This window comes from Bufo bufo, chromosome 5 (genome assembly GCF_905171765.1).
Source record: "Bufo bufo chromosome 5, aBufBuf1.1, whole genome shotgun sequence".
NCBI classification, from domain to species: domain Eukaryota; kingdom Metazoa; phylum Chordata; class Amphibia; order Anura; family Bufonidae; genus Bufo; species Bufo bufo.
This window is the reverse complement of record NC_053393.1, coordinates 455,134,366-455,161,238: the sequence shown is the minus strand read 5'-3', so window position 1 is coordinate 455,161,238 and position 26,873 is coordinate 455,134,366. Positions and strand designations below refer to the sequence as shown.

Genomic DNA, 26,873 nt, shown 5'->3' with positions numbered 1-26,873 from the left:
ATAGGTGATAAATATGGTTAATGGAAAACTCCTTTAAAGTAAGATCCCCAAGCACTGATCCCCAGAACTCTGTCTAATGGTGAACGTTTTTAAACATGTACCTTTCCATAGACATGCGATAAGCTGGTGGGGGGAGTGGTTTTCCAGTATTAGTGTGAATTTTGAAAAAAAGAAAAAAACTATTTGCAAAAATATTTTTTCTTTCAACACACTTATAGACTTGTTTCCATCACTGCTCACTCTGTTCCTCTAAAACCCTGATTAGTGATATAAAGTCCATTGAGTCATCACATCAAATAGTCATGGAGGACAATCATGGCATTGCACTGAGACGCTGCATTATATGATATCTCAGTGGATGCCATATTGCTACATAGTATTCTAAAAAGAGGCCTGGAGAGGGTCAAGAAGGCAATGGAAAGTCTGTAGACTGCAAGCATTTTTTCATTTTCTTACATAGAACACATTAAAAAAAAAGTTTCAAGGAGTAGAATATTGGTGACTCATCATCGGTATAGGTGATCAACATCTGATCGCTGGGGATACAACCATCGGCACCCACGCCAATCAGCTGTTTGAGGAGGTGGTGTGGTCTGGAGAGTACTTTGGCCTCTTCCTAAGCCTGTGACATCACACTCATCAGTCAAATGGCCTATGTGCAGCTCATTTCATGTGAATAGGCCTGGAATGTCTTACAAAGCACAGCTGCTATACAATGTATGGAGCTGTGCTTGATTTGCTGTGAGACGGCCGCAGCACTGGCAACTTCAAACAGCTGAGCAGTGGCAGGGAGTTACACCCCCGCAGATCAGATATTAATGACCTACAGTATTTTTCGCTTTATAAGACGCACCTGATGATAAGACGCACCTAGGTTTTTGAGGAGGAAAATAAGAAAAAAATATTTTGAACCAAAGGGTGTGCTTTTGGTAGGTTTTGAACTAATGGTGTCTGTGTATGCCGCACTGTTATGAGGGATCTGTGGATGACGCACTGTTATGGGGGATCTGTGGATGACGCACTGTTATGGGGGGATCTGTGAATGACGCACTGTTATGGGGGATCTGTGAATCACGCACTGTTATGGGGGATCTGTGGATGACGCACTGTTATGAGTGATCTGTGGATGATGCACTGTTATGGGGGGATCTGTGGATGACACTGATGGGGGATCTGTGGATGACACTGATGGGGGATCTGTGGATAACACTGATGGGGGATCTGTGGATTACACTTATGGTGCTCTGTGGATGACACTTATGTCATCCACAGATCCCCATAAGTGTCATCTACAGATCCCCCATCAGATGCATCAGTGTGGAGGGAGGAGGCGGAGACACTCATGGCGGGGTCCGGTGCAGTGATTCTACTCTAATACACCGGGCCCCGCAGCTGTTAAGTACATTCAATCCGATCCATATCTTAATGTATACCGTACTGTTCTGTACTTACTGTAGTACCGTATGTATAGCATTAAGACGGCGCAGACCGGCAGCTCCCTCGGTCATGCGCCGCCTGCCCGCCTGCCTGCTTATCTCACTTTATGAATGAACAGGCAGGCGGGGCAGGCGGCGCATGAGGAGAGAGCTGCTGGTCTGCGCCATCTTAATGCTATACATACGGTACTACAGTAAGTACAGAACAGTGCGGTATACATTAAGATATGGATCGGATTGAATGTACTTAAAGGGTTTCTATCACTTGGTATGACATAATTAGCTGTCAGACACTAGCGCTCTGCTAGTGTCTGCTCTGGCCAACCATCCTACTATAATCACTTGTGGGGCAGCGGTTTTGCTAAAAAACTAACTTTTATAAATATGCTAATGAGCCTCTAGGTGCTATGTGGGCGTCATTAGCACCTAGAGGCTCCGTCTACCTTCATACACAGCCACCGCCCAGCGCGTCCCTCCAGCCCGCCCATGTCCTCCTCCGTGTGACGCAGCGGCCGAATTCTCGCGCATGTGCCGTGCGCGGCTGTATTCGGCGCATTTGAGATGTGAGCTCAGAGCGGTCAGACATTCAATGCGCATGCGCCGAATACATCCGCGCATGCGCATTGAATGTCTGACCGCTCCGAGTTTAGACATCTCAAATGCGCCGAATACAGCCGCGCACGGCGCATGCGCAAGAACTCGGCCGCTGCGTCACACGGAGGAGGACATGGGCGGGCTGGAGGGACGCGCTGGGCGGTGGCTGTGTATGAAGGTAGACGGAGCCTCTAGGTGCTAATGACGCCCACATAGCACCTAGAGGCTCATTAGCATATTTATAAAAGTTAGTTTTTTAGCAAAACCGCTGCCCCACAAGTGATTATAGTAGGATGGTTGGCCAGAGCAGACACTAGCAGATCGCTAGTGTCTGACAGCTAAATATGTCATACGAAGTGATAGAAACCCTTTAACAGTTGCGGGGCCCGGTGTATTAGAGTAGAGTCACTGCATCGGGCCCCGCCATGAGTGTCCCCGCCTCCTCCCTCCACACTGATACTTCGCTGGCCGCGCTGTGCAGCATAGTGGCCAGTGCAGTATCTACTTTAAAAGACGCACGGCCATTTTCCCCCCACTTTTGGGGGGAAAAAGTGCGTCTTATAAAGCGAAAACAACGGTATATCTTTATTAAATACGGATGTGAAGTTTCTGTCAAGGATTCTGGCCATAAGGCTCTCTAAGGTTATCCCTTCTATTATTCATCCAGATCAGAATGGTTTTATCCCAAATAAGGGTACCTATTATAATCTTCATCAGTAAGGCTACTTTCACACTGGCATTTTGGTTTCCGTTTGTGAGATCCGTTCAGGGCTCTCACAAGCGGTCCAAAATGGTTTAGCTCTTAATGCATTCTGAATGGATAAGGATCCACTCAAAATGCATCAGTTTGCCTCCGTTCTATCCTTATTCCGCTTTGGAGGCAAACTGAGTCAAACGTCAATGGGGACGGATCCGTTTTCACTGACACAATCTGGCATAATAGAAAACGGATCCGTCCCCCATTGACCTTCAATCGTGTTCAAGATGAATCCGTTTTGGCTATGTTAAAGATAATACAAACAGATCCGTTCTGAATGGAGGCATGCGGTTGTATTATCTAAACGGAAGCGTTTGTGCAGATCCATGATGGATCTGCACCAAACGCGAGTGTGAAAGTAGCCTTATTTACGAACATTCAGTCCCCGAGGGAATCTCTCGCTCCATCCTGTCTTTGGATGCCTCTAAGGCCTTCGACAGGGTGGAGTGGAGCATCCTCTGGAAGGTTTTGGGTAGGATGGGTTTTGGAGATAGATTTATAGACATGATTAAATTATTATATAAATCTCGTTTTGGCAAGGTTGAATGTTAATGGGATCTTGACTTCTAGTTTTGGCTTGAATAGGGACACTCGACAAGGCTGACCACTATCTCCATTGCTATTTGATATTGATATCGAGCCTTTGGTTCTGGCCGTTAGACAGGATGTTAAAATCCGAGGGTTTGGAACATTAGGGATGGAAGATCGTGTCTCCCTATATGCAGATGATGTCTTATTTTTTTATAGAGTATACAAGTACCAAGTATAACTCTTCCAAGATTCATCTGCATGATTAACCATGGTTTCAGGTTTAGATATAAATTGGTCAAAAACTACCCTTATGCCACTGGACTTTGTACCCTCTAATGAAGATTTCTTGACTAAATTGAATGTTTATGACTCTTTCCATTATTTAGGCATGACTATATCCCCTAAGATTGAGGAGTTTTTACAGCTTAATTTGATTCCATTGGTAATTAAATTGAGGTAAAAAATCAGGATATGTCTTCGACTCCCCTTATCTAGAGCTGATAGAGTATCCCTGGTTAAGATGGTGGTTTTACCCCAACTTCTTTATATTCTTAGGAATTCACCTATATGGATAGAAGACAAGTTCTTTAAAATTATGGAGAGAATTATTAATGATTTGTTGTGGGTAAGGAAGCGTGTTAGGCTTAAATTGGAATATTTGTATAAACCATTGGAGCAGGGGGGCTTAAACTTCCCCTGCTTCAAGGGTTATTTTATTGCTGGCCAGTTATGGTGGTATCGTGAATGGCAGAAAAGTGCATTCTTCACGGCTCTGGTCAGGCGATCCTCTTATAATAACATATTTACCCTATTAGAATCCGGCCAATTGATTATACAGGATTATAGAGAGGCTAAAAAGTTATTATCCAAGTCTTGGGGTATCATTAGATCATGGTTGGGGGGTAAAGGGATCACTTCAACGCACCTCTCTTTGGTGTAACTCTTATTTGCATGTTTTAGGTGGAATAGCCGGGGATCAGTTTTGGCAAAAGAGTGGTATTTTATATCTCACACAAGTGGTGAAGAATAGAGAGATATTGCCGTTCTTAGATCTAGCACAATAGGTGGATAATTTATTGTGGTTTAGATATTTTCAGTTGCGATCGGCACTTTTTACTTTAAAGGACAAATCACTTTTAGAGATAGATACTTTTACCTTTTTAAATGAGTTGATTTCAGAGCAGAGTCTGAAGATTTCACATATTTACAAATTATTTCGTAAGGCACGATTTACTAAAATACAATCACTAGGACAAAGGGCCTGGGAAGTTGACTGTCCTAGTATTCAGCTAGAGGGATGGGGAAACATTTTCTCGAATTTAAAGGGACACTGACAGGCCCAATAAGCATATTTAGCTATATATATGACTGCACAGGTCTTCTAATGTGTATTAAAATCATATAAGTATACCCCCTGTCCACCTTATAAATACAGTAAACTCATGTTTTATAACCTGATAGAATTGCCTTCTTTCTGCCCAAGGGGCGGCGTTTCAGCTTCACTTTGCGCCCAGCCGCCCCCATCCGCCGTTTTGAAGCGCCGCCCGGCTCATCAATATTCACTTCGCTGGGCGGCTTCTGCTGTCCCCGACGTTACGAGATCCCGCGCATGCCCAGTAGAAAGCTATGGGATCTCTGAATGTCGGGGACAGCAGAAGCCGCCCAGCGAAGTGAATATTGATGAGCTGGGCGGCGCTTCAAAACGGCGGTTGGGGGGCGGCTGGCTGGGCGCAAAGTGAAGCTGAAACGCCGCCCCTTGGGCAGAAAGAAGGCAATTCTATCAGGTTATAAAACATGAGTTTACTGTATTTATAAGGTGGACAGGGGGTATACTATGATTTTAATACACATTAGAAGACCTGTGCAGTCATATATATAGCTAAATATGCTTATTGGGCCTGTCAGTGTCCCTTTAAGTTCACTGTCTCACAATTTTTATCACATTTTGGTACAATTTAATATTTTTTATAGATTATATGTCACGCCTTTATGGCTTAATAAATGTGGGCTAAGGGATAGTTCTAGATGTCCACGGTGTGATCTGCTACATGTTCTGTTCCTTCACAGAATTAAATCAATATTGGAATGGTATTTATAAATTTCTTATTTATAAATTAAAGCTACAGATCCCTTTTTAGGGTGGAATGTTTTACAGGTGAAACTCGAAAAATTAGAATATCGTGCAAAGTTCATTTATTTCAGTAATGCAACTTAAAAGGTGAAACTAACATATGAGACTCATTACATGCAAAGCGAGATATTTCAAGCCTTTATTTGTTATAATTTGGATGATTATGGTTTACAGCTTATAAAGACAATTTTGAGGTACCCTTTGCTCAGGGGGTATGGATTAATTTTCTGACTAGAGTGTGACACTTTGAGCCTAGAATGTTGAACCTTTTCAGAAAATTCTAATTTTAAGCTGCATTAATGCAATTCCTTTTAATTTGCATTACTGAAATAAATGGACTTTTGCACTATATTCTAATTTTTCGAGTTTCACCTGTATATTGAGTGATCTTTCTAAGCTAAGTAGTCATAAATATAAAAAGATTTTCATAGGTAGATTATTATTTCTGGCCAGACTCTTGATTACCGGGGTCTGGTTTTTACAATATACTCCTGATGTGAATACATTGATAAATCTGGTCAATAAGATTAAAAACTATGAGAATATTCTATATAAGCAAAGAAATGCTCAAGTGAAGTGGACCAAGATATAGGAGGCATGGAGTCTTTACATTTTGATGATATACCTCCCTTCCTATTATGCTCTTTCTTCTCTCCTGCTTTCTTTCTTTTGAGTGATAGTAAGATTTGAGATGCATCGCAAGGGTCTGGGGGGGGGGGATTGGTTTGGTTTATGGGGAAAGAAAAGTAGAATAATATTGTATTTTGAACCTGCACTAAAAAAATGAATTGTATTTGATTTATTCTAATAAAAAAAAAAAAATATATATATATACAGTGGGGGAAATAATTATTTGACCCCTCACTGATTTTGTAAGTTTGTCCAATGACAAAGAAATGAAAAGTCTCAGAACAGTATCATTTCAATGGTAGGTTTATTGTAACAGTGGCAGATAGCACATCAAAAGGAAAATCGAAAAAATAACTTTAAATAAAAGATAGCAACTGATTTGCATTTCATTGAGTGAAATAAGTATTTGAACCCCTACCAACCATTAAGAGTTCTGGCTCCCACAGAGTGGTTAGACACTTCTACTCAATTAGTCACCCTCATTAAGGACACCTGTCTTAACTAGTCACCTGTATAAAAGACACCTGTCCACAGAATCAATCAATCAAGCAGACTCCAAACTCTCCAACATGGGAAAGACCAAAGAGCTGTCCAAGGATGTCAGAGACAAAATTGTAGACCTGCACAAGGCTGGAATGGGCTACAAAACCATTAGCAAGAAGCTGGGAGAGAAGGTGACAACTGTTGGTGCGATTGTTCGAAAATGGAAGGAGCACAAAATGACCATCAATCGACCTCGCTCTGGGGCTCCACGCAAGATCTCACCTCGTGGGGTGTCAATGGTTCTGAGAAAGGTGAAAAAGCATCCTAGAACTACACGGGAGGAGTTAGTTAATGACCTCAAATTAGCAGGGACCACAGTCACCAAGAAAACCATTGGAAACACATTACACCGCAATGGATTAAAATCCTGCAGGGCTCGCAAGGTCCCCCTGCTCAGGAAGGCACATGTGCAGGCCCGTCTGAAGTTTGCCAATGAACACCTGAATGATTCAGAGAGTGACTGGGAGAAGGTGCTGTGGTCTGATGAGACCAAAATAGAGCTCTTTGGCATTAACTCAACTCGCTGTGTTTGGAGGAAGAAAAATGCTGCCTATGACCCCCAAAACACCGTCCCCACCGTCAAGCATGGGGGTGGAAACATTTTGCTTTGGGGGTGTTTTTCTGCTAAGGGCACAGGACAACTTATTCGCATAAACGGGAAAATGGACGGAGCCATGTATCGTGAAATCCTGAGCGACAACCTCCTTCCCTCTGCCAGGAAACTGAAAATGGGTCGTGGATGGGTGTTCCAGCACGACAATGACCCAAAACATACAGCAAAGGCAACAAAGGTGAGGCTCAAGAAGAAGCACATTAAGGTCATGGAGTGGCCTAGTCAGTCTCCGGACCTTAATCCAATCGAAAACCTATGGAGGGAGCTCAAGCTCAGAGTTGCACAGAGACAGCCTCGAAACCTTAGGGATTTAGAGATGATCTGCAAAGAGGAGTGGACCAACATTCCTCCTAAAATGTGCGCAAACTTGGTCATCAATTACAAGAAACGTTTGACCTCTGTGCTTGCAAACAAGGGTTTTTCCACCAAGTATTAAGTCTTTTTTTGTTAGAGGGTTCAAATACTTATTTCACTCAATGAAATGCAAATCAGTTGCTATCTTTTATTTAAAGTTATTTTTTCGATTTTCCTTTTGATGTGCTATCTGCCACTGTTACAATAAACCTACCATTGAAATGATACTGTTCTGAGACTTTTCATTTCTTTGTCATTGGAAAAACTTACAAAATCAGTGAGGGGTCAAATAATTATTTCCCCCACTGTATATATATATATATATATTTAAAAAAAAGACCTATCTTGAATGTAGGTCAACAATATTCTTATCCCGGAAAAACCCTTTTTGATTGGTCAAGATGAAAGATTTAGCAAGACTTGTGTCCACTTTTTATCGACTAATACCTTCGGTTTACATTTACAAGATAAGCATGATAATTAGTTATCTCCACACTGAGAGCTTCTATTATAGTAGATCATTAAAGCACCTACGTACGGTACTTCACCATTTTAGCAAGAGAAGTTTAATGCATCAGATCAACCCTATTTCCTAGGACTAGTTTCCCCTCTGACATTAACATTGAAGTGTGACCGTACTGCAAAATTGTACAGATTATCCACTTCCAAATAATTACCAGACACTAAGCAAACAACAAGTAACTGCTAATAGTCCTAAAACTGGATCCATATAAAGTTACTACATTGAACTGATGCCAGTTAAAATTAACATAACATTAAAGGGGTTGTGTCACTTCAGCAAGTGGCATTCATCATGAAGAGAAAGTTAATACAAGGCACATTATACACTGTTCGTTTCCATGGTTACGACCACCCTGTACTTTATTAGTGGTGGTCGTGCTTGCACACTACAGGAAAAAGCGCTGCCCTCTCTGGTGGCCGGGACCATGGAAACACACATAGGCTGTTTCTTTTCCTATAGTGTGTAAGTATGGCCGCTGCTGTATTGCAGAGTGGTCGTAACCACTGAAACGATCAGTGTATAATGTGATGGAAAAGTAAATCAAGACAGCAAAGGAAGCAATATGGAAAATCACAATACATTAGTAAGTGGTTTGTAAATGCTATTTGCTGAAGTGAGACAACCCCTTTAATGTAACATTGTATAATGCAAACACAATACACACATTAGTACACAGTTGTGTGTGATATGTTCCCAGGCTTTGGTTTAGCCCACTAGACCCGGTAGTCAACCATGGCCCAAGTTAACATGTCAGGATATTTAACCCAAAGGAGTTTCTGCTACTGGAAAAATTCCAGTGGTTCTGGAGTCCATACATTTACTCATCCATCAAAATGGCTAATATATTATTCCTCTAATAATTCACAGAATTATAATTAGTTGCGATCACTTGGTTCCCATAAATATACACAAGGCAGGGTCAATTAAACTATGCATGCATTTAGGATGTTAAGGCCCCCATAAACATGCGTGTATTGTCAGCTGATCCTACCTAGAATAGAGGGTTCAGCCGACACTGTAATGTATATAGGGAGCTTCCAAATCTTTCCCAATAGTTGATGTCAGGGGAGAGAAGGATTGGGAAAAATTAATAATATTAATAATATTTAGCCCAATACTTTTCTTCTCCCGGGACATAAGTGTCTGGCATAGGCTTTCTCTGCTCTCCCTATAGTATAGACATACACGTTTGGCAGAGATAGGCATGTATGTGTAAGGGGGAGATAACTGTCAGCTGAACAGCTAGTAAATGTTTATGGGGATCTTCAGATGTAACTGGAGCATTTTACCTCAAGAAAAAAAAAAAACAGTAACCTCAATGCTGTTAGAACCCATGGCACCAGTTCTTCAAAGCAGCCAAGCTAACCATTGGTCAATACTCAATAAGGCCAGGACAGTCATTTTGGAGACTAGAGCCCCTTGGTGTATGTGAAATGACAGACCTCTCAAAAACATTAATACATCTATTATGCACCTGGGGCGTAAAAACCCAAGGGCAGAATATAGAATATTTGACACAGTCCTGACCTCAGTATCTGAGGAAAGGGATTTAGGAGTAATTATTTCAGAAGACTTAAAGGTGGGAAGACAATGTAATAGAGCAGCACGAAATGCCAGCAGAATGCTTGGATGTATAGGGAGAGGTATAAGCAGTAGAAAGAGTGAAGTGCTTATGCCGCTGTACAGAACACTGGTGAGACCTCACTTGGAGTATTGTGCGCAGTACTGGAGGCCATATCTCCAGAAGGATATAGATACTCTAGAGAGAATTCAGAGAAGAGCTACTAAACTAGTACATGGATTGCAGGATAAAACTTACCAGGAAAGGTTAAAGGACCTTAATATGTATAGCTTGGAAGAAAGAAGAGACAGAGGGGATATGATAGAAACTTTTAAATACATAAAGGGAATCAACTCGGTAAAGGAAGAGAGCATATTTAAAAGAAGAAAAACTACCACAAGAGGACACAGTTTTAAATTAGAGGGGCAAAGGTTTAAAAGTAATATAAGGAAGTATTACTTTACTGAGAGAGTAGTGGATGCATGGAATAGCCTTCCTGCAGAAGTAGTAGCTGCAAATACAGTGAAGGGGTTTAAGCATGCATGGGATAGGCATAAGGCCATCCTTCATATAAGATAGGGCCGGGGGCTATCCATAGTATTCAGTATATTGGGCAGACTAGATGGGCCAAATGGTTCTTATCTGCCGACACATTCTATGTTTCTATGTTTCTATGTTTATTAGCTTGGAGGAGAAAGGTGCTCCTAATGAAGGGGTCCATAAGGCTGAACAGCCACAACCCACATCATTCAAGTGAAAAGCCTAATTTTATAGACTGGGAGCCTCAACTCTATTCACTCAACATTATCTACTCAGAAAAGACTGTGACGTACATGAGTACACTTTCACTCAAATTTCAAAACAAGAAAATTCATGGCTACCATTGTCCTCATGATTTATCATTAAGAGATAATTTTGTAAGAAATAAACTGAAAGTTATCCTATGAGATAACCACCAGTGGGAAAAATAAAAGATACATTTCAATGATGTCTACAGCTATGAGAGCCAAAGACAAGTCAGTGATAAAACTCTTGTCAAAAATGTAAGCATATGAAGTATTAAAATTTAAGCAAACATAAAATATAGAATTTAGTTTTTTAAATTCCCCTCCCAAACAGTGGTACCTGTGAAGAAATCCATACTTACCTGTTTCCAGCATTTCAGTTCCTGCTCCGTGGATCCCAAGCACTCGTCATTGGACTTCCAGTACTCGTCTGCCAACTGGCACTGCTGGGTCAAGATCCACCTCAATGGCAAAAAATCATATTTTACATTGTTGGATCTTAACAAGGTTCCAAGTAGAGCTTCAACATGCAACAAGAAGAAATGAGAGTGAGACAAAACATTTTTTGAGCATTCAATTAATTGAAAATAACGATTAAACTGAAATAGGCTGTTTTTCAGCTGATCCAAATTTTAGAACCACATGCCTTTAAAAGGCCAAATCTGTGCAAAGATGTGGATTCATTGTCATTTTCTGTCAGGTAGTCACACGTTGTGATGGCAAAGGCAAAAAAAACCTTCCTTTTTGAACGTGGTCTGGTTGTTGAACTGCATAAGCAGGGTCTCTGACAGCGCGCCATCACTGCTGAGGTAGGACGCAGTAAGACAGTCATTTGGAATTTCTTAAATGATCCTGAGGGTTATGGAACAAAAAAGTCAAGTGGAAGACCCCAAAAAATTTCATCAGCACTAAGCCGGAGGATCCATTTGGCTGTCCGTCAAGACACTGGACGATCCTCGACCCAAATTAAGGCCCTTACTGGTGCTGACTGCAGCCCCATAACCATCAGACGGCATCTGAGACTGAAGGGCTTCAAAAACAAAAAACGTCTTCAAAGACCTCGTCTCCTTGAACGCCACAGAACTGCTCGTTTGGACTTTGCAAGAGAGCACCAAACATGTTCAAAGGTGGAAGAAAGTTTTATTCTCTGATGAGAAAAAATTTAATCTTGATGGTCCTTATGGTTTCCAATGTTACTGGCATGACAAGCAGATCCCACCTGAGATGTTTTCTACGCGCCACAGTGGAGGGGGCGCCATAATGGTCTGGGGTGCTTTTTCCTTCAGTGGAACAATGGAGCTTCAGGAAGTGCAGGGGCGTCAAACGGCCGCTGGCTATGTCCAGATGTTGCAGAGAGCATTCCTCATGACTGAGGGCCCTCGTCTGTGTGGTAACGACTGGGTTTTTCAACAGGACACCGCTACAGTACACAATGCCCGCAGGACAAGGGACTTCTTCCAGGAGAATAGCATCACTTTTTTGGCCCATCCTGCGTGTTCCCCTGATCTAAATCCAATTGAGAACCTTTGGGGATGGATGGCAAGGGAAGTTTACAAAAATGGACAACAGTTCCAGACAGTAGATGGCCTTCGTGCGGCCGTCTTCACCACTTGGAGAAATGTTCCCACTCACCTCATGGAAACGCTTGCATCAAGCATGCCGAAACGAATTTTGGAAGTGATAAACAATAACGGCGGAGCTACTCATTACTGAGTTCATGTTTGGAAGTTGGATTTATGTTTTGGGGGGGGTTTGTTTTTTTTGGGAGGTGTGGTCCTAAACTTTTGATCAGCTGAAAAACAGCCTGTTTCAGTTTATTCGTTGTTTTCATTAAATTGAATGAAATTGAAAATGTTTTGTCTCACTCCCATTTCTTCTTGTTGCATGTTGAAGCTCTACTTGGAACCTTGTTAAGATCCAGCCATGCTAAATATGATTTTTTGCCATTTTTCAAGTGGTCTTAAACTTTTGATCAGGACTGTATGACTTGGGTGCTGGGTGCTATGATGGGGATTAATACCTGGGTATTTAGATACAGGGTTAAGGTAGTGAACTGAACCTTTATCCTGAGTAAAAAGTGTATCCACATTTAGAACATGCAGGAAGCTGAGTGACAACCAAGTATTAGCGAAATTAGTGGTTGTCCTCATAAACATCTAACATCAGCCAGAATGGACAATGCACATCCAGCTTTATGTGCAGACAGGGAATTGTGGACGTGATTGACTGGACTACACAAAACGGCCATCTAACCTATGCCCCATTAATGGTGCTCTACAAAATTGAGCAATAGCCAGCAGGGCATGTCTGGACCTAAAGTTGCAAAACAGACAAAAAGCTGCAAGCTCATAAAAAACACATTTTTGCATCTATAAAGACATTATTATTTTAAAAGCTAAACTGAGAAGAGGCCATTAAATGTGAATTAGCATGTCAGTAGCAGACAGGGATCAAAGTGACGCTGCTGTAGATAACCCATTAGGGAGGTGGTGTGAAATCTGATGTCCTGCAAGGGCAGTGAAGTTTCTTTGGCGGCACACAAACAAGCACACCCTTCCTGCAGCTACATTAATATATTAGGAAATGGCATAAATAGCAAATCAAGGCAAAATCTACCAATCCCAAGAGCCATGTGGTTTGACCAAGTCTCTTGATAGTGCCCAGGGCTGGCCAAAGTTGTTTGAGTCATGGACTGCACCCTTCTTGATTTCCATCAAGCCATTTTCACATCACTGTTTTGGCAATAACTGGATATTGGCGCATGGGGAAAAGGAAACATTCTCTTATGATCACAAAGGACGCGCAGGAAAGAAGACCTCCCAAAGTGATGTGAAGGAGGTTTATGTGTAAAGAGGTGCAACTTATGCAATTCTCTAATATATTTATGGAGAAGCTGAGCCTGCACTATAAACGGTATGCATTCACGTTCCATAGTGGGGGCTTCATTATAGCCAATGCACACTAATGATCTCTGAAGCCTGGAGGGGAAAGGGTTCAAAATGTCCCAATGTCCCCTCATGTCATAAGAGGAGACTAGATATAGTTGGGGGTCCAGTTTCCTACTTTTGCATTTGGGCCTACGAGCTTAAAAAGCAGTTGTCCCACAAAAAATAGTTTTTAAACCAGCACCTGGGTCAGAATATTTTATAAATGCATGTAATTAAAAAATGTATTATAACTATTGAGTTATTCACTGTAATCTAGCTGTATAGCGCCACCTGTTGTTTGCCCTTTTTCTAATCTCTCTGTCCTGCTCACTGAGATGGAAGCACATGCTCAGTTCCATTCTTCAACTGCCGCCAGCTGCAGCAGAAAGGACATGCCCTCTGAAAAAGGAGACAACGCCTGAGCTGCCAGCTTCAAATAAATCTAGCAGAACAGTTGGAGCAATGAATGAAGAGATCTCTGGATCCATGTGAGCTACTGGGCTGGTTCTAGCTTTGTTGGAAAGAGATTGTCATGTACTCGATTATGTGATTTTCGTTTTTTTTTCTACACCAATCATGAGATAACACCTTTAAGGTAAGCCTCTGACCACAGCCCGAGTTTTCTGATGGGATGTCAGCAAAGTTACGGAAAATGTTTACTTCCTTTTGCTTCTCTGTTGAAATGTAAGGCTACTTTCACACCTGCGTTAGGTGCAGATCTGTCTTGTATCTGCACAGACGGATCCGCACCTATAATGCAAACGCTTGTATCCGTTCTTAACGGATCCGTTTGCATTATTCATTAAAAAAAAAATCTAAGTCAAAACGGATCCGTCTTGACTTACATTTTGTGTCAGTGAAAAACGGATCCGTCCCCATTGACTTGCATTGTAAGTCAGGACGGATCCGTTTGGCTCCGCATTATCAGGCGGACACCAAAACGCTGCAAGCTGCGTTTTAGTGACCGTCTACAAAAAAAGCAACCGAGACCAAACGCAGCCAAATTGATGCATTCTGAACGGATCCTTATCCATTCAGAATGCATTGGGGCTGAACTGATCAGTTTTGGGCCGCATGTGAGAGCCCTGAAACGGATCTCATAAGCAGACCCAGAAACGCCAGTGAAAGTAGCCTAAAATGAACAAATCCAATAATGAAAATCTGTTAGGAAATTGCACTTTATGCCAAAGCCAATGTATCCTATATATTTTATAGGAATGAGCACTGGTGCCCATAGCTAAGGAAAAAGAGGCTTAACCTCAAGGGCAAAGGTGAAAGATTTCTGCCTGTCCATCACTGTAAGCATATACAGGGCGTCATTGTATGTCCAATGGACAGAGCAGGACAACAGTCCCTCATTGTCCCCAAGGCCTACAGCATAGCCTTGTGGCTACTTAAATGAGGCAAGGGTCATCTGACTCGTGTCGGGGTTCCTGTTTCTTTTCCTGATAAAACCAGCATAAAAACATAAGGGTTATGTGGCTGAGGGCTAGAATTAACTCTATTGTACTTATTCCTATCTAATAGGTAAACAGGGTGCTTCTGGATGTTGTTAAAATGTCATGTTAATGAATGAAATGTGGTGGAGCGAGTAAATCATCTACCCCATGGAAAATATACACCATACGCATAATGTTATCAAGGCCTGCAACCTATACATTTACCATCAATAGGAAAAATAGATAGATAGATAGATGTTAGATATTGTAGATAGATGATATATAATTGATAGATAGATGATAGATAGATAACTGTAGATAGATAGATAGACAGACAGACAGACAGACAGACAGACAGACAGACAGATAGATAGATAGATAGATAGATAGATAGATAGATAGATAGATAGATAGATAGATAGAAAGAAGATAGAAGATAGATAGATAGATACAGACAGATAGATAGATAGATAATAGATAGACAGATAGAAGATAGAAGATAGATAGATAGATAGATAGATAGATAGATAGACAGATAGAAGATAGAAGATAGATAGATAGATAGATAGATAGATAGATACAGACAGATAGATAGATAGATAGATGATAGATAGATAGATAGATAGATAGATAGATAGATAGATAGATAGATGATAGATAGATAGATAGATAGATAGATAGATAGATAGATAGATAGATAGATAGATACTGTAGATAGATGATAGATGATAATAGATAGATAGATAGATAGATAGATAGATAGATAGATAGATAGATGATAATAGATAGATGATAGATACTGTAGATAGATAACTGTTCTGGAAAAACGTATCTTGACGTGTATATATTGTTGACACTGATATTTTATTGCTCCAATTAATCTAAAATACAAAGCGCTGCACAGCTCCTGTGTAGACCCATGAGTTTCTATGGTAACAGACTACGGACAAACGCCGTGGGTCTCGTGTATGAGAATTAGTAGAGGCAAGGTGTTCATCACGATTTTGCATCTCTACCTAATTATGATCCATGACCAATCCGATCAAATAGCCGCACACTTCTCTATCCGATGTATTCCTTGAGATGAATCCCTCTTAAGCCATTTCTTTCCTATTCTCATCCTAGCAGCATTTACAGACACACAGATCTGCGACCACCACAGCGCAGAATTGTACTATTTGCTGGTTCATCCTATCGGGGCCTGTAGTGGGGGCTTACAATCTAATTTTCACATTTTTTTTGTCTTATTCCAACATTACGTGTGTTATTCTGTCTAGTAGGAAGAGCTGACTCTCGCTGCAGCGTTTTCCACTCTCGCTTGCAGGAAATCTTCAGTGTGACATGTATAATTGGTGGCCAATGATAACAAACCACACTCTACAGGAGCCTTTAAGGGAGCACCAGTTAATAGTGGGAGTATTTGCTAGGTATTCAGTCTCACAGCGGGAATGCAGGCTTTTCCCTGCCCACATGTTTACCCAGCTACACACATAATCATCCTTCAAGATTCATTTGCCATGTCTACATCTTTTCATCTGTTTAAGATATCTGCCCATTTACGTGTAATAGAAATGGACATAGGCTAAACCTGAAGGACAAATTCCCCACTCGGAGATTCTGATAAGGGAGGCATTTGGGACGTGTATTCCTTTCAAATGCCACTTCCATTAAACTTCAATAGAAGCCGTGCAGGACTTTTTCAGGGTACGGACATTTCTGCACCTATTCATGTTCTCAGCAGGGGTTCAGTAACTTTCACTTGATGCAAACACGATGTCCATCAGAAAATATAGAGCAGGACAGATCCTGAATCCCACTGGAACCAAAGGAAAACAGCAAGGATTTATCCTGGATTAGCCATCAAAGGGCGATGATATAAAGTGTTTACTATGGATGCTTGGAAAAGTGGAAAGACTTGGCTTATGTAAACTATTGTGTAGGTGAAATCCTTAAAAGCAGGACACTAAGCTAAGATTGTATTTCATTTACATGTGTGCATAAATTCTAATTTACTTAGGATCCTATTACATGTGCCCATGACGAGTCACTTGACGATATACAAATTAATCAATCAAAATTTAAAGGGCATCTGTCAGAAGATTTGTACCTATGACACTGGCTGACCTGTTACATGTGCGCTCAGCAGCTGAAGGCATATGTGTTGATCCCATGTTCATATGTGCCCGCATTGCAAAGAATAAAGTATTAATATATGCAAATGAGCCTCTAGGAGCAACAGGGGCGTTGCTGTTACACTTAGAAGCTCTGCTCTCTCTGCAACAGCTGCACCCTCTGCGCTCTTTAAAGATCCTTTAACATAGCCAGTGGCAAAGCAAAAGGGGAATGAATGATCATTATTATTTCCGTCCCCTACGGCAGCACATCTTCTGTTAAAGAGTTTGTCCACGAAAACTATTCTACATTTTTAACCCCTTAAGGACCCTGCCATTTTTCACCTTAAGGACCAGGCCATTTTTTGCAAATCTGACCAGTGTCACTTTATGTGGTGATAACTTTAAAACGCTTTGACTTATCCAGGCCGTACTGAGGTTGTTTTTCGTCACATATTGTACTTCATGACACTGGTAAAATGGAGTAAAAAAAAATTCATTTTTATTTATAAAAAAATACCAAATTTGCAAATTTCCAAGTTTCAATTTCTCTACTTCTATAATACATATTAATACCTGCAAAAATAGTTATTACTTTGCATTTCCCATATGTCTTCTTCATGTTAGGATCATTTTGGGAATGACATTTTATTTTTGGGGGACGTTACAAGGCTTAGAGGTTTAGAAGTAAATCTTGAAATCTCTCAGAAATTTTCAAAAACCAACTTTTTGAGGACCAGTTCAGGTCTGAAGTCACTTTGTGAAGCTTACATGATAGAAACCTCCCAAAAATGAACCCCTTCTAGAAACTACACCCCTCAAGGTATTCAAAACTGATTTTACAAACTGTGTTAACCCTTTAGGTGTTCCACAAGAATTAATGGAAAATAGAGATACAATTTCAAAATTTTACTTTTTTGGCAGATTTTCCATTTTAATATTTTTTTTCCAGTTACAAAGCAAGGGTTAACAGCCAAACAAAACTCATTATTTATGGCCCTGATTCTGTAGTTTACAGAAACAACCCATATGTGGTCATAAACTGCTGTACGGGCACACGGCAGGGCGCAGAAGGAAAGAATGCCATACGTTTTTTGGAAGGCAGGTTTTGCTAGACTGTTTTTTTGGACACCATGTCCCATTTGAAGCCCCCCTGATGCACCCCTAGAGTAGAAACTCCATAAAAGTGACCCCATCTAAGAAACTACACCCCTCAAGGTATTCAAAACTGAATTTACAAACATCGTTAACCCTTTAGGTGTTCCACAAGAGTTATTGGCAAATAGAGATGAAATTTCTGAATTTAAATTTTTGGGCAAATTTTCCATTTTTATATTTTTTTCCAGTTACAAAGCAAGGGTTAACAGCCAAACAAAACTCATTTATGGCCCCGATTCTGTAGTTTACAGAAACACCCCATATGTGGTCGTAAACTGCTGTACGGGCACACGGCAGGGCGCAGAAGGAAAGGAATGCCATACGGGTTTTGGAAGGCAGATTTTGCTAGACAGTTTTTTTGGACACCATGTCCCATTTGAAGCCCCACTGATGCACCCCTAGAGTAGAAACTCCCAAAAAAGTGACCCCATTTTAGAAACTAGGGGATAGGGTGAAAGTTTCGTTTGTACTAGTTTAGGGTACATATGATTTTTGGTTGCGCTATATTACATTTTTTGTTAGGCAAGGTAACAAGAAATAGCTTTTTTGGCACCGTTTTTTTTTTTTTTTTTTATTTACAACATTCATCTGACAGGTTAGATCATGTGGTATTTTTATAGAGCAGGTTGTCACGGATGCGGTGATACCTAATATGTATACAATTTTTTTTATTTATGTAAGTTTTACACAATGATTTCATTTTTGAAACAAAAAATATCATGTTTTAGTGTCTCCATAGTCTGAGAGCCATAGTTTTTTCAGTTTTTGGGCGATTATCTTAGGTAGGGTCTCATTTTTTGTGGGATGAGATGATGGTTTTATTGGCACTATTTTGGGGTGCATATGACTTTTTGATCGCTTGCTATTACACTTTTTGTGATGTAAGGTGACAAAAAAATGCTTATTTAGCACAGTTTTTTTTTATATTTTTTTACGCTGTTCATCTGAGGGGTTAGGTCATGTGATATTATTATAGAGCTGGTCGATACGGATGCGGCGATACCTAATATGTATACTTTTTTTTATTTATGTAAGTTTTACACAATAATATCATTTTTGAAACAAAAAAAATCATGTTTTAGTGTTTCCATAGTCTAAGAGCTGTTCACCTGAGGGGTTAGGTCATGTGATATTTTTATAGAGTCGGTCGATATGGACGCGGCGATACCCAATATGTATACTTTTTATTTTTAAACAAAAAAAATGATGTTTTAGTGTCTCCATATTCTGAGCCATAGTTTTTTTTATTTTTTGGGCGATTGTATCAGGTAGGGGCTCATTTTTTGCGGGATGAGGGCTTTAGTGCACCGAGGAATGGGCATAACCTCTCAGCTTTCCAGTGCTGGCCAAGCCCCTTATTTGTATAAAGAATAAAAATTTGGGAAATGCCTCGACAGGTGTCCACAGAACAGTTAACATTTTAATCAGCAGGATCAACCCTACCAGACAGCATGCCTGGCTTTATAGAGTTGATCCTGCTGACTGCAGTGGCATTTCATAATAGTAGTCATTATGCAAAATGTCAAAGGAGAGCTTAAGCTGATTTTCAGCGGCAGATATTCCTGCAATAAACCTGGCATGTGTGAGCACACCATAGGCCAAGCTGCTCTACAAGGTGTACCATACAGATATGAATATCTTAGTATTTAATAGCCATTAGGCCTTATTCACACAAAAGAAGGAAAAATGGCCGCCAATAGCAGTGCATAGATCCTTACTGTAACCGCCGCATGTCTCCTGTTTAATTCGGCATAGGCCTCATGCACACGACTGCTGTTTTGGTCCGCATCCGAGCCGCAGTATTTGCGGCTTGGATCCGGACCCATTCACTTTAATGGGGCCACAAAAGATGCGGACAGCACTCTGTGTGCTTTCTGCATCCATTGCTCCGTTCCGTGGTCCGCAAAAAAAAATATAACCTGTCCTATTCTTGTCCATTTTGCAGACAAGAATTGGCAGTTATATTAATGGCTGTCCGCGCCATTCCGCAAATTGCGGAACGTGCACGGACGCCATCTGTGTTTTGCGGATCCGAAATTTGCGGATCCGCAATTTGCGGACCGCAAAACACACAACGGTCGTGTGCATGAGGCCATATACAGATTTTTCTGTCTGACATGTTCCATCAGATGCCATTGGAGCATTGCTTCTAGGGGAGGATAGTTAAATAGAAATGGCATCTGACAATACATGGGGTGGTCTTGTATGACGCCTGGAAGACGAATGCCCCTACATCTCCCCGGTCTGCAGCTGCTGTACGAATGCCCCTACATCTCCCCGGTCTGCAGTCTGCATAATAAGGAACCATTGACTGTGTTAGCGCATATAACCAGAATTCAGATAATAAGCCTACCAGTTTTTCGTAATGGAAAATCGTCCTTGCAGTCTTGAGCCCCGGGTAAAGGATATTTGTAGGATGGAGAGGTCCCACTGAGAGGAGGAGAGCTTTGATCCAATGAAGTATGATGTGCTGCCCTGCAACATAAGTAACATAAGTAAGACTGGATTTTAGACATTAAAATCCTAAACTTTACTATCTTCCAGTATTTATTACTTGAATTATAGATGTAGTAAAGAAGTAAGAGGTAGATCTTGGCTACATGTCTGCCCATATAGTCACTACTCCTAGGAGCGCAGCTAAAGTCTCATGGGCCCTGATGCAAGAGTTCAGCTTTTGCCCCCCTTCCCTAAGTTCTTTGTGGCCAGGGGCAGGGAAGCACATACTGGCACATAGGGGCAAAAATTGAAATGACACCTCACCATGGCAAATTCTTGACCTAACCCCTTCCCTCCAGCCAGAGCTGTAACTTGACCAGCATGCACTTTCTATAATAATGGTGTTTTCTTATGCACCACAAGGGTCTTTGGGCCCCCTCAGGCTCCTGGGCCCGGTAGTGACTGCTACATCTGCACCCCCTATAGCTACACCCATGACTACTCCTTTATGTCACATGTCACTTCTAGACACTTTTGCATACACAGGTGTGAATAATATTACCAACTTTTTTATAATAGGTGGACATTTGATTAACTAGAGGGGTGCAGAATTTGTAGTCATATCAGGAATTTTGGCGCTTTTGATAGGTAAAAAAAGCATAAAGCACTCTGCTAGATAGGGAACAGATGTATTATAAATGGGTAGTATAGAGCAGGTAATAGTAAGAGGGCAGCACGGTGGCCTTGCAGTGCTGGGGTCCTAGGTTCAAATATGACCAAGGACAACATCTGTATGGAGTTTGTATGTTCTCCCCGTGTTTGCGTGGGTTTACTCCGGTTTACTCCCACACTCCAAAGACATACTGATAGGGAACTTAGATTGTGAGCCCCATTGGAGAAGGCTTGATGCCAATGTCTATAATGTGCTGTTGAATATAGTAGCGCTATATAAGTGCATACAATAAATAAACAGTACTAATGCTACTCACTATCTTCTCTTATAAATTGTATAGTAGATATAAACCCTACACTGGATTCCTTGCACTCAGTGGCACATGACCATTAGAGGTGCCTAGGACCTTGGCTGATGTTTAGTGCTCCTTTAATACATTGAGCTCGGCTATGATGCTGAAGCGAACAAGGCAAAATTATGAAGCGGCATGAAAAACATGCAACATGAAAAGAAAGCATTCAAGTGAATCAAATAGTTAAGAGGTAAGACTTTAGTTCAAAATATCTTCTATGATGAAAGGAACTGTGCTGTGTTGGACCATTAGTACATCATAAATTACCCCAAAGTTCCATAACATAGGCACTGGCTACTAAAGAGAAGTAGAAAGGCACAGTCCTATGATGTAATCGTACCGCTTCACATAAACCAGCTTCATAACCATAACCAGGCTTGTAAAATGAAACTACTGCTTTCAACACTACAATTTATTACAACTGAAGCCTTCTGAAACACGTAGAGCTTCTCCTCATGTATAGTCATTAATAATAATTTAGTTAATAATAATAATAATCATCAATGGAGAGTTTTGGGGAGGTTCTCACCACTGCCCTCCCACCTCTTCCAAGACCTGGAGTCACTTGACCCATATTCCTGTTAACTAGGTGGCTATTCATGCACAATGCCTCTCCACTAAAGTTTATGGAATATAGGGGAACTGTTGGCCGTACTGAGCACCTTCTTTATCTCCCAATGACTTTACTTGATTGACCTCTCGTTGATCAATCTTAGTGGCAAAACCTCAATTCATAATTCTGGAAAAGCTTAAGCTACATTCACATCTCAGCTAAAGGTAATCCGGTAGTCTTTTCTGCCAGAGGAACAGACTACCGGAGTTACTGTATCTGGCAGAGGCAGATACAGCCGCACAACGCCGGGTACTGCCAGACTCCCAGCAGTATTTCTCTGGCCGAAAGATGGCATTATTTTGGAAAGTGGGAGATCCCTGTTGGATCCCATGATAGTCATCGGGGATCCAGTAGTGTATGGTGGTATTTGGTTATGAAGGATACAGTAACTACAGTAGTCTGTTCCTCTGCTGGAACAGACTACCAGATTACCTTTAGCAGAGATGTGAAGTATTGTGAACCCAATAATTAAGATTTTATCAAATTTTATATCTAATAGTATAAACTGACATGAAACTGAGAAATTAATCATTACACAGTGCCCATTGGAATCAATGGGCATTCGGGTCTTGGACTTGATGAGTTCCCCAGGGATGCACATCATCCCTTGTCTTTTTTCAGTCCAGGTTCAACCTGAACTGAGAAGCTGAATAATCTGTTGCAGATTGATTGCCAGGTATGAGGCTACTACTAACAGATCGAAATTTGGGCTGGCAGGAGAGAAAAAACAGAATGGCTTAGCAATCAGATTTTTTTTTAAAGTGGACTGCAAAGGCCAAGGGTTTAAGTGTGATATAGGCAATAGGAGGTTGAGGTATTTGAAAATCACAATGCCTTCTCTACTACAAAGGATGGTGAGTTAGTGGTGGTGAGGTTCTTATGAGTTATGGGACATGCATCATGATCCAGCAACAGGAAGATCTTATTTTTTGTGTAACTCAAAGAACACCAGTGGTAAGGATTAGTGATGAGCAAGCACCAAAGTATTCGGGTGTTCGGCCCGAACACATTGCTATATTCGTGTGCTTGGCCGAGAATAATAGAAGTCAATGGGAGACAACCAGGCACCCCCTGTTCAGAAGACAAGAGAGTGTCTGGTTCATTAAAAAAGGTTAGAAATTGATAAAAACCCCATCAAAATGGTTTGGCAACAGAATTAAGAGGACAGCTAGATGCTTCTTTGACTCCTATTATGTACAACATACAATAGACAACCACATAAAGAGTATGTGCCCAATTGATCCATGACACAGATAACAGCCAGCATACCTTACAAAGGCAGCCTTGTGCACTATGAGATATTCCAAACCAGCTCTCATCTGACTGAGAACCAGTAAACCTCAAAGTTTTTTTGTACGTGTTGGATGGCTTGGGCGGACCTGCACACCTAGATCAATATCATTAGGGCGACAAAACGTTTTCTAATTGTCCTAACATAATATTCAATAACCTTTCTATACAGTTTTGTCATGTAAAAACTCATTTGCATAAACATGGGCTTATGGGAAAGACATGCAAATGAGCAGAATCTACCTTGTTTTTCAGCTGTCATAAGACTATGAAAACCAATAGATGGCGCTATGGAGTTATGAACAGCGCCCACTATTGGTTTTACAGTCTTATGACAAGTCTAATATTCTTGTCAGAAGACTATGAAACCAATAGAGGGCGCTGTTCATAACTTAATAACGCCCTCTATTGGTTTCATAGTCTTCTGACAAGAATATTAGACTGATTCCTATGGCAAGCTTACTAGCCTTTTGCATGGAAAATTCGCAATTAGAATATTCGCGATCTACACTAGGATGATATCTGACACTGGGAAAGCTGGGTAATAACTCAGTAATAAAATCTGAAACTGGGAAAGCTAGGTAATAACTCGCAATCTACACTGAGTTATTACCCAGCTTTTCCAGTATCAGATATTATCACTGACTTACTACATAATTATTAAATAATATTCGCTACATTGCTATATATTTGTTTTTTAGAATATTCGCAATATTCTAAAAAAATAATATTGTACATAATAGGAGTCTAAGACGCATCCAGCTATCCTCTTAATGCTGTTGCCAAACCATTTTGATGGGGTTTCCATCCATTTCTAACCTTTTTTTATGAACCAGACACCCTCTTATCTCTCGAGCCAGGGGTACCTAGTTGTCTCCCATTGACTTCCATTGTATTAAATTGTATTCGAGCACCGAATTATTCGGCTGAGAACTCGGATCTGCTGAGCATAGCGATGCTCGGGCCGAACAAGTATTTGGCCAAGCATGCTCACTCATCACTAGTAAGGATGTTAACATCCAGGAGTGTGCTTATACTAAGCTACGTTTGACCTATGTAAAAGTTATCTGAATCACTGTTTTTGTACTAAAACCCTAAAGGGGGTTTCCTCGTGTTTTCTGCTGATGACCTATTCTCAGGATAGACCATCAGTATGGGATCAATGGAGGTCTGACACCATTGCCAATCAACTGTTTGAAGAAGTCACGTGCTCTGGTGAGTACCATGGCTCCTTGCAGCTTACGAAGCATAGCGCTGTCCATTGGACAGTGGCTGTGCATGGTATAGCAGTTCAGCCCCATTCACATGTGACTTCACTGGTCTAGAAAAGGTTACTGGAACACCGCTGCCTCTTCAAACAGCTGAACGGCGGAGGTGCCAAGAGTCGAACCCCCACCAATCAGCTACTGATAAATTATCCTGAGGATTGGTAATCAGAATAAAACACTTGAAAAACCATTTTAACAAAACCTTAACACTACCTTTAAAATAACCCAAGTTCCTTGCAAAAATAAGACATTGAGATATGATGACATACGTGTACCAAAGCTTGGGGTGGCGGCCTATGGAATGATTGGTTCCGTTTGTAAAAATGTCTTTCGTTGCAGATTTGCTCAGGAGGAATTCTTGGAGCTTCAGCTTTACCTCGGTGCTGGCCACAGCTCCTGCAAACCCAAAAAAAAACACACCGCCAAACAGTGTTAATGATCAATGATAAAAGCAGGAGACTTCTCTACGCAAAACCAGAACACTTTGTGAGGCCCACAAGCCGGGATTCTAAAACTATAAATATGTAGTAATGGTAAAGGGGTTAAATGTGATTTAGGAAGTGTGACTTCATTTTGCTTGTTTCTAGGTAACAGCTTTGCACAGTATACACTCAGCGAGAAGGAAACTCCTATAAAAGTGACACTTTAATTTTGCTTCCCACACTATTTGTTTACCCATAGGGTAGTTGCGAAATGACTTACTGCCAGCATTTCAAATTAATATTGTAGCTGTGAAGACATAAAATACATTGAGTATGCTTTTGGAAAATGGATTAAATGCTCTCCCCTAAGGTCAATTAAACGTCAGTCTCAGTGCTAAATGAAAAACCTGCTGCACCTACATGGTGGGATGAGAGCAAGAAACTCAGCAATTAAAATAAAAAAATCGGTGTGGTTTCTAACAAAGTATTGGCCATTGTCGTCATTCCATTCTTGAACTTGTAAAAGGAAATTGTCACCATGACTGGCTCCTTTAAGGGTACTTTCACATTAGCAGCAGGGGACTCTGGCAGGCTGTTCCGGCGGGTGAACAGTCTGTCGGATCCGTCCTGCCGCTAGTTCACGTGTGCCCCCGAACTGTGCTCCGTCCCCATTGACTATAATGGGAGCGGAGTTCCGGCGGCAGCACTGCAGCGCGCGGCGAGAGGGAGCCGGACTAAAAGTACTGCCGCTAGTGTGAAACTAGTCTAAAAGGGTTGTCCGAAATTTTTAGATTGAAGACTTATCCTCAGGATAAGTCATCAATATCTGATCGGTGGGGGTCCGAGTCCCAGCATCCCTGCTGATCAGGTGTTTAAAGAAGCTATAATGCTCCTTTAAGTGCTGTGGCCTCTTCTTAAGCCAGTGATGTCATGTTCATCGGTCACATGGCCTAGGCACAGCTCAGTCTCATTCAAGTGAATGGGCCTGAGCTGCAACGGCAAGCACAGCCACTATCTAATGGACGGCGCTGTGCTTAGTAAGCTGTGAGAAGGCCACAGCATTGGCATTGATGACCTATGTTAAGAATAGGTCATCAACATCAGAATCTCAGAAAACTTAGTTAAAGGGGTTCTGCATTTTGTTTAAACTGATGAGCATATGAACTGATGAGCATATGATCGTTGGGGGTCCGACACCCGGGGCCCCCGCCGATCAGCTGTTTGAGAAGGCAGCAGTGCTCCAGCAGGGCCGTGGCCTTCTCACGGTTTACCGCTGGTCCAGGGACGTCACGACTAGTATCAACTGGCCTGGGCGTGGCTAAGCTCCGTTCACTTGAATGGAGCTCAGCCCCACCCACGCTAGTTGATACTAGTCGTGACGTCACTGGTCCGGCGGTAAACAGTGAGAAGGCCGCGGCCCTGCTGGAGCACTGCTGCCTTCTCAAACAGCTGATCTGTGGGGGTCCCGGGTGTCGGACCCCTGCCGATCAGAAGCTGATGATCTATCCAGAGGATAGATCATCAGTTAAAACAAAGTGCAGAACCCCTTTAATAATGGTATATTGTGACTGCAATGGCATCAAAGTCCCAAAAGTGTCTACCAAAATGAAGAACAACGTATGTGTGGTGGTTCCTATCTGCCAGGTTCTTTTCCTTTTATTGACATAAAATACACTCATTGGGATCTAGGACATATTTCCTCCATGTGAATGACCACATATAAGCA

The 26,873-nt window shown here is 41.4% G+C and overlaps 1 protein-coding gene across 4 annotated transcripts in view; it reads right to left on the bottom strand.

Moving 5' to 3' along the window:
* Nucleotides 1-26,873, bottom strand: part of HDAC9 (histone deacetylase 9) — a 557,952-nt gene that overhangs the window by 83,705 nt on the left and 447,374 nt on the right. For all 4 annotated transcript variants that reach the window (XM_040433685.1, XM_040433683.1, XM_040433684.1 and 1 more), the window contains 2 exons: nt 24,995-25,121; nt 20,447-20,568 (listed from right to left, as the gene is read on the bottom strand). In XM_040433685.1, the coding sequence (XP_040289619.1) occupies nt 20,447-20,568; nt 24,995-25,121 (249 nt within the window). The remainder of the gene's footprint in view (nt 1-20,446; nt 20,569-24,994; nt 25,122-26,873) is intronic.